Below are 17,439 nucleotides of genomic sequence, written 5' to 3' on the forward strand. Positions count from 1 at the left end.
TCCCTCCCTCTCTCTCTCCCTTTCTCCCTCCCTCCCTCACTCCTTCCCCACCACTGCTCCAGGTCCCTCGTGGTCCCTCTCTTCCGTATTAGTTTCCAAAAGGCATCTTTAATGCTGCCAGAGAGCGCGCTGTGAGGCAGCAAGAAAGCGAGGCAAGCGGATTGCTATCTTTGTGACAGCTTTTCCGCTTGGCAGGCTGTGTGTGAGCCGAGGAACTGGACTGGACTGTGGTGTTTCGTGGAGGAGGTGGGAGAGGAGGTGGAGGAGCAGGGGGGAGAACTGAGGGGCAAGCCGGACAGATGGAGGACGGCACCCAACACCTGGGACACTGCATGGTTGACATGAAGGAGCTGAGCGCCAACCCTGAAGGACTGACTGCTGCCGGTGAGCTGACTGCACTGTGTTGTCCGTCTCTTAATCTGTCCCCTCCACCTTTTTCCCCTGTCCTTCCTCATACAGTTTGACTCTGAAACACCTTGAGTGCTATTACAATTGATACTGTTTCTATAAATGTTTGCTCCAGCGATGTCTAGTTCTTGCATATTTTCCCTCAATTTGTGTTTGCAGTGGTTCTGCCTGCAGAGAATGTGTGTGTTAGAGACAGAGTGAGGGAGAGGGGAGGGGGTGGAGGTAGCAGCAAGGGTGAGAGAGGGAAACAATTTAAAATGCACGATGATCAATAATCAAGTGAATGAATTCAGTTAAGTTTTATTGTCCTATCTGGATAACATATTGTAATAATCATACTTGTCATGAACTTAAAGTGTCTACAGGGGGTAGCTGAAAATTATTTAACATTTTTAAAAGTAAAATGAACATACTGTGTCTTACCAGCCAGTTGATATTGGAGTGCTAAGCAGCATCATGTTGATACCTTGATAGTCCAAAAATGATGCTCAAGAAATAATTTTAAAACTTACTTACTGCCTTTCTACAGGTTTCCAATTATGTATTTGGTTCTTGTAACGTGATTGAATCACAAATTGTTTGTCTCAGAATGTGGTCTGCCTTACCTGGTTTGGGTTAAAATAGAATTTGATTTAGTGGCTCAGCAGAGAACTGTTTGAAAAACACTGTTTGTTGACATGTAATGTCTTCAGATTCTCATGTCTGTTTGTGCCTGTGTGTGTGCTTTGCTTTTTTACTGCAGTCATATTCCATATAGCCTGAAAGTGTTGTCAGTAATGAGCGCTGGCAGAGGCAAACTAGATGTCTCAATGCACATCACAACAGGAGAATGCTAAAGAGATTAGCCATATCAGTGATGCCACAAAGCCTGCTCTCCAAGTTTAATACCTTTGCTTACCAAAAGGACACACACTGCATGCAGCGCCACTAAGCATTTGCATTGGCATGCAAGCTCAACACCATCATCTTCCCCATGGGGATAAGTAAATGGAGCTGTACAAGGAGGAATGAAAGCGCAATTCATGATGCCTTGTCTCTTTTGCCTCAAACCACACAGATGCACACTGAACCAGCTTATATGCACAATTACACACACACACACACACACACACACACACACACACACACACACACACACACACACACACACACACACAAAGAAATAATGAAACTTGTACACACCAGTACGTCTACACATACATACACACATGCACAGATCTGAGCATACATGCACACACACAGCTACACACATGCTCAGACTATCAGTTAGTGACCTGATCACGAACTCTAGATATGCACTACTATAAAATCACACAGTCACAGTTTAGAGATGACATCTGACAGGTTTGGGAGTTATAACAGTAATGACAAAGACCTCACTCTATCTCTGTTTTGCTTTCCCTAAGCATCCTGGGAGACAAAAGGGAAGAGCAAAGCACATAATTACCATGTTTGGCACGGAAGACAGGTTGACAACCCTACATTATCAGTCGCAAGGTGAAATAGTTTATCTCCTCCTTCATGACAGGAGAGATACGAGGGACCAAACTGGGTGCTGCTCAGTACTTGTTAAGGTGGGACTGAATTTGCGTTTTACAAACATAAGGGGGGAAATTATCTTATTCTAACTATTAACTATTCTAATCATAATTGCATACGAGCAAGTGAGTTCTCAACGAAAGCTGCAACACGATTGATTTTCATTGCACACTGCTCGACATCACAAAACTATTATGAAGCAAAATGTCTCACTCCATGCCCTTGTTAACCCTCCACCCTCCATCTTCCATTGACGTGACAGTCAAGACCTCTTCAGCACACCCAACTGATTCACAACACTTCATTAAACGCTGGCAACAAAACCATCTGTCCCCCTTCAATCTACCAGGGCAGTAATGTGACGATAACTCACTCTCCCATTCAGCACCACTTGTCCTAATGGGATGCCTGTTTTTGCAAACATCAATCGAATTAGAGGCATGTTAGGCAGGCTGATGACTGAATCTTCAGAAAGGATGTGCAGGTGTTGTTTAGCCAATTTAAGCTACAGGAAAGAGAGGAAGTGAGGAGAGTGAGATTGGACAAAAAGAGTTGGAAGAAAGAGACTCCAATTAGTATGCATGTGTGTAGTGAGGATGAGTAGTCGGTGGTGGCATTTTGTGCTCTGGTTTATTGAGAGACGGCCAGTTATATATCCCTGAAACATCAAATCCCATGGTGAGCCAGCCATATATGTGAATTATTAATAGCACCTCAGTAAATAATATTCAAAAATATAAACAGGATTTGTTTTTAGGCACGGGCTCTTACATGTAATATCTATTCATGAAGAGGATAAGCAGGAGTGATTAGGAATGTGTGCTATACGCACTGTCAGGCTTTATCAATGCTCTTTTTGGAAATTGCTTGATTTTCTTAGTTGAGCTCGTAGCATAAGATGGGGACCAGAGCAGCGACAGGCTGTATTTTGGAGCTTTTCCACAATTTTTTTTTTTTTCGTGGAGTCAGGAATAAGCAGCAATCCCATGTGAAATCTGTGCGTGCACTCCCCCACATTTCTTACTTTCATTCCTCCTTTCACAGTATCTGCTAGTGAGCGGTTATCACACTATACAGTGGGTGAGGAAGCAGGGCAATGAGAAGGGAAGAGGGTTAAATGATCATCTGTGAGACAGACAATTTAAGTCCCTGTACATTAATTAACTTTGTCATTCCAGAGAAATCACCCAGTCTGCACACATCCTAATAAATTACCCTCTACTCTCCCTTCAGCGTGGCTTTTTCCCCACTGATACCACCTGCAGACAGGGGGGTGATAGATTGGGGGTACAGTGGGGCTGTGCTGTTATTTCTAGAGCCAGATGAAACTGCAGTATAGCGGGCGGGCACACCTCATTTGCTTCAGGCCCCTCTGGGAGTTACATCTGCATGTGCCGCCCGCCTGCCTGCTTGCTGCCTGCTGCCTTGCTGAGCTTATTACCATATTCATAATGCCTGTGGATATCGATTATAAATACCACACCTGTGCCACTTTTCTCCACATACTTAGCCACACACTGAAGCTGGATCACTGGTGAGCTTCATATGTTAAAGGAGATGTGATTTCAGATGGACAGTACAGGTTGTTGACCTCACCCCATGTAATGGGTAATTATTGTAATTAGACTTTCTGTATTTATTTTGGTCAGCCTGATTCTCACTAATGGGTTCATGATATGCATGTGTTCAGTGCTCAAAGACAAGAATGGTGTCATAGTGTACATAACAGGTGTTGTGTCCTGAGGTTGCTTATGCATAATTTGTCCATGATTTTAATAACTATGGATACTGACTCACTGTGAACATGTGAACAACAGTTTCCAGGCCTGTACTGGAGCGCTGTTAAAATGTCATGTAGTCAGTATTCGTTCTCAAAGACGCAACATAACCTGTGTTGCCTGTCTTATAATCAAAGCATCTGGTATGATCCTTCTATAAATACTTGACACTCCACCTACAAGCTGTGCTCTAAAATTCACACATCTTTTAACTTCAATCCTCCTTCTTCACTATCAAGCATATCCCGTTGCCATGTGTGTGTGTGTCTCATGATCTGTATCCCCAACCCGTATCAGATGTAGACTTAGCTTTACTTCTTATCTTTATTCAATTATTTCTGCAATGACAGACATTTTCCACTGCTTCCTACCACTTTAGATAAGTTGGTGTTTTGCACAGATGGAGTCCTCCAAAGTAACTGGACTATTCAAGTGACAGTCCCTCATGATAACGTGGCACCAGAGACGGGGCCCAACAGCTGGCACTGTCTCAGCCCACCTAGCTAAAGGGCTCTCTGTTGCCACCACACAACATGTCATCCAGGCTTATTAAAGTTTCATCAGCACTCACAAGGAAGCCTTGGTGGTGACAACATTAGGAGACATGACCCCTGAGGAATGGGATGATGAGAGTAATGTGAAAACCAGATAGCGACACAGAAGGTTTATTTACATACATAATTGGCCTATTTGTGAAACCGTGTGTGTGTTTACTGGTCCACGTACTTTAGCTATTTGTGCACCTGATTAATTAGACGTTTACTGTACTTGTATGCATAACACATATTGCACTAAGTTTGCATAAGCCTGTTTATTCAAATGTAGCCCATCCTGACAAGTGCAGCAGCTGATAGAGCCCAGTTCGCTCACACTTGAGAAGACACCAGCAAATTGAGATTTTATACACAAAGTTGTCAACATATTTGCTGATTTTCCAAATGCACTTTAAATTGCTAGTTACTGTGGATTGCGCTTCTTTGGCCTTAGTAAGCAAGTGACTCTCAAGTGGGCACAGAGCAAATGCTAATGATTTCCATAACTTTCAATGTCTGTTATTCATTAACAATCTCTGTAACATTGTTTCTTTTGCATCAATTTAAATGTTCAAAAGAATAAAAGAAAATACCATATTTATTTATTATTATTATTTTTTTTTTAGTATATTTTTTGGGCTTTTTATGCCTTTATTTGATAGTGCAGTAGAGAGAGACAGGAAATGGGGAGGCAGAGAGAGGGGGAATGACATGCAGCAAAGGCCGTCCGATGCGGGACTCGAACCGGGGCCAACTGCAGCGAGGACTGTAGCCTCTACACATGGGGCGCCTGCTTAGACCACTACGCCACACGATGCCCCCAGAAAATACCATATTTAAATGGATAAACCACCCTAAACATAATTCTTAACATGCCTGTGAGCTTGTACACTTCTGTATTTCCATAATTAGATCCAAAAGATGGAAAAGCCCAAAAACATATTGTAAGTCTGTGACATTGTAAAGAAACACCTTTGAACTTTCATTGTCAGTCGACACCCAAAACCCATGGGGATTTATCAACGATAAGGGATATTTTCAGCATCTTGTCTATTAGCATCCCCATGGTAGAAAGCTACTATGGATATAAACTTTTTTTTTCCTTAGAGTGTGACAATCTTCTGTACTTTCTCAATGGAACGTTGAAGAAAACAACTGTTATCTGTTAATTAGACAGTTAAAAGACTGATTTTTCCCACTGGCAGGATTCCTCAATATTTTCTTTAATGTTTTCTTGGCAGATGTTTCTTCTCTTTACCCAGGGTCAGTGGTTGAAGGATAGGCAGGATATCTGGGTTTTTAATGTCTTTCCAACAGTTTTGCCTTGCAAAATTTTCCTTAATCCTTTCCTTAATAGTGAATCATTTTGTTGCATGACTGATCTAAGTCTTTTGTCTGTGTAGTCCTTGAAGACATGCTTTGTGATGAAAGGCTTTACAAAAACTAACCTGCCTATCACAAATAAACTAACCTGATATGACATTAAAACTGCCAAGAAAGTATGGAGACTAAAGTAATTATTAGTAGAATTAATAATTAAAACACAAGTAAATTATTTTCAGTCTGTGTGAAGTATCCTCAATATATATATATATATATATATATATATATAAGATGGTGTTACCTAAAGCTGTGTGGTACCCATACATCAGTAAGCATCGAGTATCCATGGCCCATTAGTGAAGTTGATGAGCCTTAGAGAGGCCAATTGTGTCCAAGCACCCCAGCAAGAGGAAAATGGCATTTAATAGTTTAGGGCCTTACGTGTTGCACCATCATGCAGGTGTTTAATCTGTTTGGTGTGTTGGACTGGGAGAGTGATGAATGAGAGACAGTGTTGGTGACAGATGATACAAGCAGTCAGTCCTCTACTCATCATTATGGCATAAGCCCTCAAGGGCAATGGATGCCCAGAAACTCTTGTTCACAAAGATTGCACTCACAAGGATTGCAGTGGGTTTGCATAATGTAAAATGAACAGTTACACTAATCGCTGTGGCGTTTTTGGGAGCCTGCCATGTTGCTAGCTTGTTAAAATTCTCTAGACGTAGTACTTTAACATGCTAGGAGCATGACAGGCTTAGCTTTTTTTCTGATTAAAATAGTTTCTGTCTCCACAGTGTTGTCACTTTGGTGAAAATGGATCAGATTTCAACCCCTTAATCTACTTTGTATCTACTTAACATTCTGTGTCTATGGCCTCTGTGATTGTCCCTTTTCATTTCAAATAGAGGACTTGGAGACTGAAGTGATTTGCTGATTAATCAAATTGTTAATTGTATTGAACGTCCTTGGATTTTGGACTGGTCACACTACAAACAAAGAATTTGTAGATGTCACTTTGGTTCTCTGGGTTATTGGCAGTGTGCAATAGTTTAGGTTCTGGATCACAGTTAATATGTTATTTTCTGTGTCTCTTTCATTGTTCTAATGTTTTCCTCTTCCTTCCCTTTATCTCCCTCCCTGTCTGTTATTATATCATCTCCCCTCTATTTTTCTTTCTCTGTCTCTCAGGTGTTATTCTAACACCCAAGCTGCCTCAGGTGGAGTTCAGCCTTGGTAAGTCCTGTGTTTACTCTGTGATTCAAGAGTAATTTTACTTTATAGGGAAGTACTAGACTTGAAGCTATCCCACGCTTCGTTGACATCTTTGCAGGCACATTAGATAGAAGACACATGGACTTGCTTGCATGGTTGCACACTTTCAATAATGTCAAATCCCTCTTCCCTTGGCCCAGAAACACAACAAAAGTTTATGGCCTAACATAAATTCAGATGTAACACTTGTCAAACAGACACCAACAAACAGTCACATGCTGACAGCTATACTAATGCAGAAGTCAGTCAGAATTAGAAAAATATCTGCAGACATCCTTAATCTTTTTCAATTCTGACACATACACACAGCCCAAGTATGGTTAGCAGGGACAACAGAAACAAGGCACAGAGAAAACATTAGACAGAATGGTGAGAGGGTACTTTTGAACTTCAGTCGAGATGGCCTCATTCATTTTTTATGCAACTAAGATGTCAGAATTCTATTTCTAGACAATTCATTGTGGCTCAGGTCAAGTTTTCCAAAGCTGAAATATTATGCTTGTGGTCTTTGACAACCAAGACTGACGGCATCAAAAACTGGCTTCTTGGCTCCCTTGTTTCTGTCTTTTGAGGCAACTGCAACAAAGGTTTCCCACTTCACAATAAATTGGAGACTAAATATACATGTAGATATTCCAGGGTTGTGGCTGCAATTTTTTTGTTTCAGAAATCTCAGTATTGTGAGGAAAGGCATTCATTCCATGAACCTATCCTCCCTGGTGTCACTTGATGACCTCCTGCCTCTGGCAATGTCCCATATATGTCTCTGACAATACAACAGTTTTCAGTGTGTTGAAACCGCAACTGCATGGTCATACCTCATGGTACCTAACACTCGTGATGGTCCCATTGCCATTACATAAAGGTCAAAATTACAGTGAGTCAAAAAGGCATGTGATTACTTAACTAGAGATTGTGTCGGACTCAAGAAGAGAGTCATTAATGTGAAAACATGCGTGTGTATGCATATAGTAGATACAGGCATACCAATATATTCTGCAAAAAATCAAATAAAGCTTCTGTAATGCTTGCTTTGGTTTCTAAATGTTCGTATTATTTGAATTTATACTCAAATGATACTGTAGGTTGAGGGTTTGCACTTGGCTAGAAAAAGTATCTGAATGTAAATTCTCTGTCATAGTAGATAGTACAGCTGACAGCTGGCACAGAGAAATATCATGTCCCTCTTTAATTGCCCTGGTTGAATGTGTGCTCATGTGTGTTCAATGTACAGCACATCTATCTAACTGTTCTCAGATCTGTCAAACCTACAATGACAGTGCTTAAGTTATGTTTTTTTTTTCTTTTTCTTTTTCTTTTTTTTTTTTTTTTTTTTTTTACAAGATATGTCCATATTTTAATTTCTAACATTTATTCATCTCGATAATAGAGAAAAAGCTGAATTACTTTTAAGCACTGGAAGGAAGTGACATGTTTAAATGGTTAAATATGATACATAATGGATTATTTTTTAAAGAAGATTGAAATGGTATTAAATTAATTAATAAAAGTAAGAATAGCAACCAAGCACTCATCCTACAGCCAGTCATATGCTCCCAAACTCTTAGAGGGCTGAGCAGCTGTTGCTAGCCTTTTAGCTCCTGGGAGCGACAGTGGATCTAGAGCAAAGCAAGGCAACTCAAATCATGTAGCACATTTCATACACAAAGGGAAATCTTTTAAAAGGAAATCAATTTTATAAAAGGAAAGGGAAAAGTAAGAACCATTCATAAGCTGCTCTGTCACAACAAACAGAACAACAAAGAATCTGAACCTGAGTTTGAAAGACGTTCCCACACAAACTATTCAGTGGCAAAGATACAATACTAATTGTTGAAAGGCAACAGAAAAAAGAAATATTTTGATGATTCTTTTGAAAGAGGAGACAATCAGAGCAAATCTCAAATCATCTTGAAAGTTATTCCAGTAACTAGGATCACAAAAATTGCAGGCGGCTTCACCAGACTTTCAAAGGACCCTCAGTGCTGGATCACGCTGGAGGTCTGAGGGGCTTGGAGCTTTTACGTATAATACACACTGTAAAGCAAGGCCTTTCAGTGCTTTATAGATAAGAAAAAGAGCCTTAAAGTAAACTCTAGCACATACTGGAAGCCAGTGCAGTGATTTGTGGAGAGGTGTAATTTATATCCTCTTTTAGTCCCTGTCAAAACTCTGGAGTAGCAGTTTTGTGAATTAGCTGCAGCTGCCCCACATTCCACCGAGGTGAAAAATGTATACTGACTTTAATGAGTAATTGTAGATTTTTAATTGTGTGCATATGTCCCTGTGTGTGTGTGTTTGTGTGTGTGTGTGTGTGTGTGTGTGTGTGGGGTTTGTGTATAGGAGGGGTGCCCAACCTTTGCAATTAATGTTGCAGCTAATTAGCATTTAATTATATCACTGTAGACAAACATGGTATTTAGTGGATTAAGGCTGCCCTCAGATGGTGATGATTAAAGGGGGCACCCTTTTATTGCACATGAAGTTCAGTTTACTCATCACGAGGAGTGCCACTCAGCCTGTGAAAACAGTTGTTTAAGGTTTTCTGTTCACTGATGATGTCGTTAGGGTTATCTTGGCTTGGGCTTAAGACTTAAAATTTTTAACAAAAAGCCTTGAGGTGTAGAGTTTGAGAGAATAGACGATTTAGGAGAAAAAGATGGTCTACTTAAGATGCTATGTAGTTGCATTATGAGATGAGTAGGATCCAGCATTTGGAGCCTGAACCAAACTAGAGACTAAAAGTTAAGATGAGTGGCGATTGTCTCTCTGCTCTGGTCGCCAGCCTCACCGCTCTCTCTCTCTCTCACCCACTACACACACAACCTGCGTACAGAGTTATTTCTGAAAGGAGCTACGCTACTTGTGCAGTCTCAAACTTCTCAAACTTACTTCAGCTCTTGCAGATATGATAAATCACAGCGTAATTTGCTCGTTTACTTGCTACTGCTGCCTCTCTTAATGCGTAGGATTAGAGAGACTGTGGAAGTAATTTTCTAATGTGCAAGTTTAGTTTCCACACACATCTGCGCACGCGTATAATTTGTGCAGTATCATAACTGTTCTCTGAACGGTGAAAGCAGCGCCAAGGACAGCTTTTGCTATATCTAATCACCTGTCAAAGACCCCAGGATTTTCCTCAATGTACATGTGCAAATGTCCAAAACGTGCTTTAGATACAACCGCTGGTAGTCAAGCTAGCTTTCCGAGATAATAGCCTGCTGCCGTCACAAGTGTACAATGAATTACATGAAGAATGCAAACAGGCATCAGATCCTTGTGGGACAGAACGCTGATCTGAGATCAGCTTTACTGAAAATATTTGGTAACAGTGCTTCTGAGTTGTCATTGCAAATTGTTCAGGGAATGACAGGGGCCCCTTTCAGGAGATTTCCTACTGAGATGTCATTGCAAATCGTCCATTGGTTGTTTAGGGGGGAGGGTGCCACATTTTTAGACATTGCTGTGGAGGCAAGGCATGCAGCTGCTTAGGCCCCCAGCCTGTTAGGGGGCCTGCCTTTCCTGTTCACAAGCTGCTTCTCTGGTCAGGATTTCTCTTTGTTTGCCTCTCTGATTTTGAAAAAAAATCTCTTTAGTGTCCTGTGACTACAGGATATGGAGGTGCCATAGTAAATCACTGAAGCACTTGTTAAAACAACTTCACAAATACATGCACTTATTCTGACTCTCAGTAGAACTTGCTTTGGTTGTCGATTAAAGCTTGACCAGTGTTTAATAGCAAACTCTATAAAGCCTCTCATGTAACATGGACTACAAACACAGACTGAGAGGACATTTTCTCCTTACTTTTGTACAGAACCTGTAGAATACAGTGCTCAGCTGTTTAACAGGCTCATCACTTGGTGAATTTAACATATTTTTCAAACCAAAAAAAAGTATCTTGTGCTGTAACCTCTGACAAAAAAAGCTTAGATGGCTTACAGGGGAGCACATGTCTATTTTTGGGGAAATAAGTCACATGTCTCCCCCACAATTTGAACACTGGATTAGATGCAGATGCTGTGATGTGACCTCAGCCATCTTGTCCATTACCTATGCAGTCTATATGTTATAAAACTCAAATAAGTAACAGTAAATTGTATATACTACTAACACACCTGTATGATATGTTTATAAATAAATTAAAAAAAAAATTTAACATTCCGGCACTAATGGCTACAAAGACGAGAATTTCACAGCCAACCTATCATAATTTTGGATATCTCAGACGCTTGTCTCTCCTTAAGTTTTTATCCTTTTATCAGACAGTCAGTGTGTAATTATTGCCCATGACATGCTGAATATCAGGTCAATTGTGTGCCATGATTAAGCACAGTAAAAGGAAACACTGACTTTTTATTTCTATGGAGACTTGGTGAAGTCTTTTTCAAGTAATGTTCATGGTTCTTTACAGGAATTACAGTAGTGCTTTAAAACAATGTTTTGTTTTTTCAAAGTGAATTTATAATCCTCTTGAGCTCCAGTGTTACAAGACAGGTGATTTAAAAATACTTTGTCATTATTCAAACAAAAAAAAATCCCTGTAAAATTGCATTTTTTGTGTACATATCCCGAAGTAGCAGGTAAAAATGTGTTGTGAATGGCAGGTTGACAAATGCTTTTTGATTTATACAAAATTTATTTCAAACTGGAGGCTCCATTCACATATGGAACAGCAAGTTACAGGCAGTATATTAAAGTATTTTACTGATCTAACATCATATCGTTGTCAATAGCGTATACATTTACATGAGTGATAAGCAGCACTGTGCAGAGAGTAGGACTTATTCATCTCAACACAACAGTCATTTTCCCTCCGTTTTCCCAAGACCCACTGGCAAACAGGTGTGCAAAATGGCGGCACATGCAAATACTGTTGTCAAACTAATTGAAGCGTTGAAATAATTATCATGATGAATAAGCGTCTTCTGGAGATGAGCATATATTTGTCTCCTGTGGCAACTCCCAGGGCTCCCCTCTCGATTAAATGGAATTTAGATTCATTGTGGGGGTCACAGAGGCCCACTGCATTAAAACTCATTTCCAGCAAATTCATCTTGAAAGAGCTCAGCATATTCCAATCACACAAAATAAATACAGCATAGTAATTGAAGCCTCCAAGGATGGGCATTATTACTCCAATTGCTCAATTGTTATGGTAATTTAGAAATCAGCCTTAGTGTACTTTGGTAGTTGAGTCGCTTGACTGAAATTGCAAGTCACGTCATTGTTGAATTAATTTTCACCTAAGCTGTAAATCTGCCCAACTAGTGGTCAATCTTCACCCACATGTGCCTCCTTTGTTGTTGGCTTGCTTGGACTTCAAACTGCCAGTTTGCAGTTAACAAGCGGATTTAATTCCTTCCTATGCCAACCAGCTATCCCTTGAGCTACTGACTCTTACTGAGCCTTAGATCAAACCAGAAAACACTGATACTGGTCACACTCTCTGATATCTACACATTCTCCCATACCTTCTATCCGTCCAGGTGAGGAGGTAGGACTGGTTTACTAATTTCCAACAAATGTAAATGCACTCAACTTTTGCCTCCAAGCAAATGCAGTGTGCCTCTTTCAAGTACCATGCTGTCATGGTGACTGCTATGGTAAAAGTCTATGTGGTTGCTGCTGAGAGAAATGTGTAAATCCAGCGACCCCTGCTGATCTCAAGGGGTTTTTAGTTGCTCCTATTTTCTTTTTCATCCAGCATCCATTGCTGCCAAAACTGCATTTTACAATGATAACATCAGCAGTACCACAGACATTTGGAAATTATTTTCCACCTTCAAAACAGTGTTCAATCTTCCATCACCTCCACCAGACACAAAAGTCTCACCTGATATATTTGCCTCTTTCTTCACTAGTTTTCTGAACTTCTCAGAGACAATCAGTCTCTTACAGTGAAGCTATCGGCAGCTTTCGACGCAGTGAACCACGGCATCCTACTATCTGTACTCTCTGATGTGGGCATCTCAGGCAAAGCAAATTCTTGGTTTGAATCCTACCTTACTGGGCGTTCTTTCAGTGTGTCATGGCAAGGACAAACGTCCATATCCAAAAGCCTTTCCACCAGTGTGCCCCTAGGCTCGGTGCTGGGGCCTCTTCTCTTTGCACTATAAACCACCTCCCTGGATGAATATCAGCTTGCATGGCTTCTCATATCACTGCTACGCAGACTCAATACTGAACTATACCTGTCATTCCCACCAGATAAGCCCACGGTCTCGGGGCAGATCTCAGCTCATCCCTCAGACATATCCACATGGATGAAAGAATGCTACCTTCATCTAAACCTCTTTAAAACTGAACTCTCATCCTGGCCAATCTATCAATCACAATATCAACATAAAATTCACCTCTTCATCTTTGACTTTAACCAAGGTTGCAAGTTGTCATGTTTGATGACCAGCTGTCTTTCTCTGACCATGTTGTGTCTGTTTCACAGTTTTACGGCTTTGCACCATAAAACATGGCCTTACCTGGCTCATTATGCCATCCAACTCTTGGTTGCAGGCCATTTCTGTCTCTCGACTTGACTACTTCGGCTTCTAGCGGGTCTCGAGGCATGCATAGTGAAACCCTTACAGATGGTCCAGAATGCATGGGCACACCTAGTTTTCGATCAACTTAAAAGGACACTTGTCACTCCACTGCTCATTGACCTCCAATGGCTAGCCATGGCCACCCAAATCAGATTCAAGTCACTAATTCTTGCCCACTGAGTGACTCCGGGGTCTGCATCCATCTAATGAACTCAATCATACAGGCTTATGCTCCTTCTTGGCAGCTGTGTTCCTCTAAGGAAAATCGTCTAGCATTGCCATCCCTACACACAAGGCAATCACAGTCTAGACTGTTCTCATTTGTGGTTCCCTGGTGGTGGAACAAGCTACCAAATGCTATTAGAGCGGGGGCGTCCCTCTCTATCTTAAAGAATCTCTTGAAGATTCATCTCTTTAGAAGGAACCTCAGACTCTAAAACCTTAAGATGCCTAACTCACACTTACTGTGCACTTCTTTACCTGATCTCTTTGCACTGTCTCTTATTGAACAGTGCTTGATTACTCCAAGATCTCCTACTGTACTGAAGCTTGAGTGTTGTTCCTTACTTGCCTCAAAAGCATTTGCAAATTGAGTAAATGAATGTATGTACCTTAGCTAAGAGAGGTAATTCACTGATAAATGACCAAAAACGCAATGACCAAAATATAATGATCTTCAAGGCAGTCTAAATTTTTTTACTGTTTTTTTTCCTGCTCTTAAATCCATTATTTGTTCAATCCATTATTATATCTCTCTCACTTCAATAGATCATGTTTTTTTTTTCCTTCTTCCACGTTACTCCCTCATTACCTCCCCTCTCACTCAGACTTCCTTCCTCAAACTCTAAATGTCTCTCTAAGGGACTCCGTTGTCCTTTCCCTCTGACCCTCTCTCTTTCCCTTTCCTGCCACCTCCTCCCATCATCATAATAGCTCTGACCTTAGAGGGTCAGTTGAAGTGTCATATCCCTGTAAGAGAGCCAGTCTAGCCATGCATGGTTGAGCACCCAGTCCCATTTCAGTCACCAGACTGACTGTGGTTAACTGTGCAGCGGGGTAGGGAAGATCCCTCTGGCCAGTCAAGTATATGTCCCCTGAGGTAACTGATGGGGGCAGTTAACAACTTATCTGCACTATCCCGTCTTAGGGCTTGTGTGAATGTGAGTGCTGCAGAGCAAATAATGAAAAATGTTAGAATCATGTCAAGACCAGACAGCCAGTGTAGTTTAGAGAAAGGGAGAGCAACAAATTGGTAAAGTTTGATGAAGACAATATGATGAAATAGACTGAAAGAAAAAAGATAAGGCTTTGGCAACCTTTGTGGCCTTTAGCAGTAATGTGTGTTTAATTGCATGCAGCACAAACTTGCGATTGGATGTGCAGTCAATGTTCAGCATGTCCAGGCAGGTGTGTAAATGGTTCAACACCTTTTTTCAATAGCCCACCAATAACAGGCACACAGATGCTGTTTGTAGCATGTGAGCACAGCCACACACATACAGAAATTAAGACATCAGATCACGTCAACCTGGTCCATGTTTCATTTATTCTTTTTCATTACCTCCTTTTGTTTAGTGAGAAAACATAGAGTTGTAGATCAATGGCTCTTAATCCCAGTTCTGTGGACCCTGAGTGGTTTTATTTCTTACAAGCTGCAGTCATACTGCATGATAGCTTGTGCAGCCAAGTTAAATTCATACAGATTAGATGGCTACTATTTAAATTATCTATGGTTTTTCAGTCTTGTTTCTCAATCTCTGATGTACTGTCGATGTCAGATCTATTCACAATTGAATGTTCTGTTAAAACAATACATTAATCCATAAATAATGTAAACAAAAACTATAGTGTAGGTCACGAAAAGGTTTTTCTTACTTTCAACGTCATTTGGATTTTTCATGTCATGTAAGTAAAACAATATATGTAATACATGTGTCTAGTTTTGCTTTGTAATGGCTACATACACTGAAGTCCATTTATACCAATTTATTCCCTTAATGATTCACTTTATGCTCCCCTGCTGTGGGAGTGCCCCTAGTCCCAGGCTCTTTTACCAGTCCTCAGACTTAACTTGGTGTGTCAGCTCAAGAATTTAGAGAGAGTTGTTAATGTCTTCAATAAAGCACTTTTCAATTTGATATTAGAAAATGAGATGTTCTTTGAATATTCTTAAGTGAGTCTCACAATGGCGAGACATACTCTGGGTAAATGGATGAATCAGTAATTGTGATCTAGTCTAATGCAATCACAGGTCTGTCATATTCGATATCACATTGTTTGAATGTAATAGATTGAAGTTTTTATCAGTATCCATCAATCAGTCTTTCAGTCTCCATATATAGTTTAGATCTTGACTCATTTGGGAATTTTGAAAAAGATATCAAGGGTAATTTTTCCAGTCTAATTTACTACGCTAAATTTGTGGTATGTCGTTTATAATCTAAGCTTAATATCGGGGCATGTACAGCCATATTCAGAATAGACATCAAAGTATTTTGCCCATCTCAGCAACAGAAGGGAGGTCCACACACTAACCACCTAAGGAAACAAATTTATTAAGGATAACTCGACCCAGCCTAAGCAAACTAGAACATATGAAGTCAGCAATCAGTAGTGTAGTTTAAGTGTTGGATGACAGGAAAAATGGAAGAGCTAACTTAAACTACCTGTAACAAGAACTGAGGCCTTAACTAAACACAGTTCAAAACCAAACAAAACTAGGTTGGGTGTCTGAAGGGCACAAGCCGTCCAAGACAGCTGAGAGAGAAAGTGTTTGTGAACACTAGAGCAGTGAGGTGTTTTCATGTTGTTTGCTGTCTTGCTATTTGTTGATTGTTGTTGTCTTGCTATTTGTTGATTAGTGTTATCTTGCTATTTGTTGATTGTTGCTGTTTTGCTATTTGTTGATTTTTGTTGTCATGCTACATGCTCTTTGCTGTTTGTTGACATGGTAGTGTTGATTTTGTCTGTCCTATGAGCTTGCCTTTTTGTCTTTATGTAGCGCAGGCTTTGTTTATATTTCCACTTGCATTCTTGTTGATTGTATCTTCTATTCTTTTATGTATTCTTAATGTTTGTGTCTTTTTAACTATTGCTTGCCCAGGGACTACTAATGAAAATTTGCCTCTCTGGCTAACTCTGTCATATTTTATTAATATGCGTTATCCCTGTCAAAAAATCTGTCATCCCATCCTGAAACCTCCCAGCTTAAATATGCTCCAACCAGGTGAAGCTGGTCACAAGTTGTGGTTCTAGATTACACTTTCTGGTACTACTTGCACACGTGATGAATCTGGGGTCATAGGGCGTTTCAGGTCTTTAATCATCAGACACCATCCTCACCCAGGGGGTGATCAGCACCTGACCTGTGTCCAAGTGACATAGTAATCCACGGGACCCTCTCCAGATCCACAGCCACAGCAAGGCCTTTCCAGCAGCCTCCAGAATGTTCTTGTGGCTTTTCTGCACTACAGTCCTTTTACTCCAAGCAGTTTGAGAGTTCACTGAAATGTATGGCCAGCAAGGCCCCGGCACCCAACTTCAACTTTTTCCAGCCATTTCTCTGCACTCTGTCACAAGATATGCTGATTAAGACCTTTTGCGCTGGTTGGCTTCTTCAATTCGTTATTTCTAGGGGACGATAAGTTCCTGCAGGACCAGTTGCTTTGTAGACTCCGATGTCAACACAAGGTCTCTGTCTAGATGGTCTTGTCATGTTCCACATGCTCCCATCTAGTCCAGGCGCCTTGTTTGTACATGCCAATCATCTTGCTTCAGCGTTCGTCCTCCACCTCTGTTCATATCTCATCCTGAACCACTTGACACTTCTCAAAAAATGATGACAAAAAGTGAGTTTTTATATATATATATATATATATATATATATGTTACTTGCAAGCCTGTCTTCCTTTTTTTAGTGCTATCAACTCAGTGGAATAGCATGAAACTATCAGCAGGACCAAATCGGAAACACATTGCTCCATAGCATTACTTGTGGACAAAACCTCAACAGGGAACCTTCCACATCAAACCTGAAGTAGT

The 17,439-nt window shown here is 40.6% G+C and overlaps 1 protein-coding gene across 1 annotated transcript in view; it reads left to right on the top strand.

Moving 5' to 3' along the window:
- Positions 1 to 299: 299 nt before the first annotated feature.
- The window catches only part of inpp4b (inositol polyphosphate-4-phosphatase type II B), a 138,509-nt gene continuing 121,369 nt past the window's right edge, over positions 300 to 17,439 (top strand). Inside the window, exons 1-2 of the mRNA XM_022738085.1 lie at positions 300 to 384; positions 6,773 to 6,817. Of these exons, the coding sequence (XP_022593806.1) occupies positions 300 to 384; positions 6,773 to 6,817 (130 nt within the window). The remainder of the gene's footprint in view (positions 385 to 6,772; positions 6,818 to 17,439) is intronic.

Source organism: Seriola dumerili, unplaced genomic scaffold (genome assembly GCF_002260705.1).
Source record: "Seriola dumerili isolate Sdu_G_001 unplaced genomic scaffold, Sdu_1.0 BDQW01000035.1, whole genome shotgun sequence".
NCBI lineage: Eukaryota > Metazoa > Chordata > Actinopteri > Carangiformes > Carangidae > Seriola > Seriola dumerili.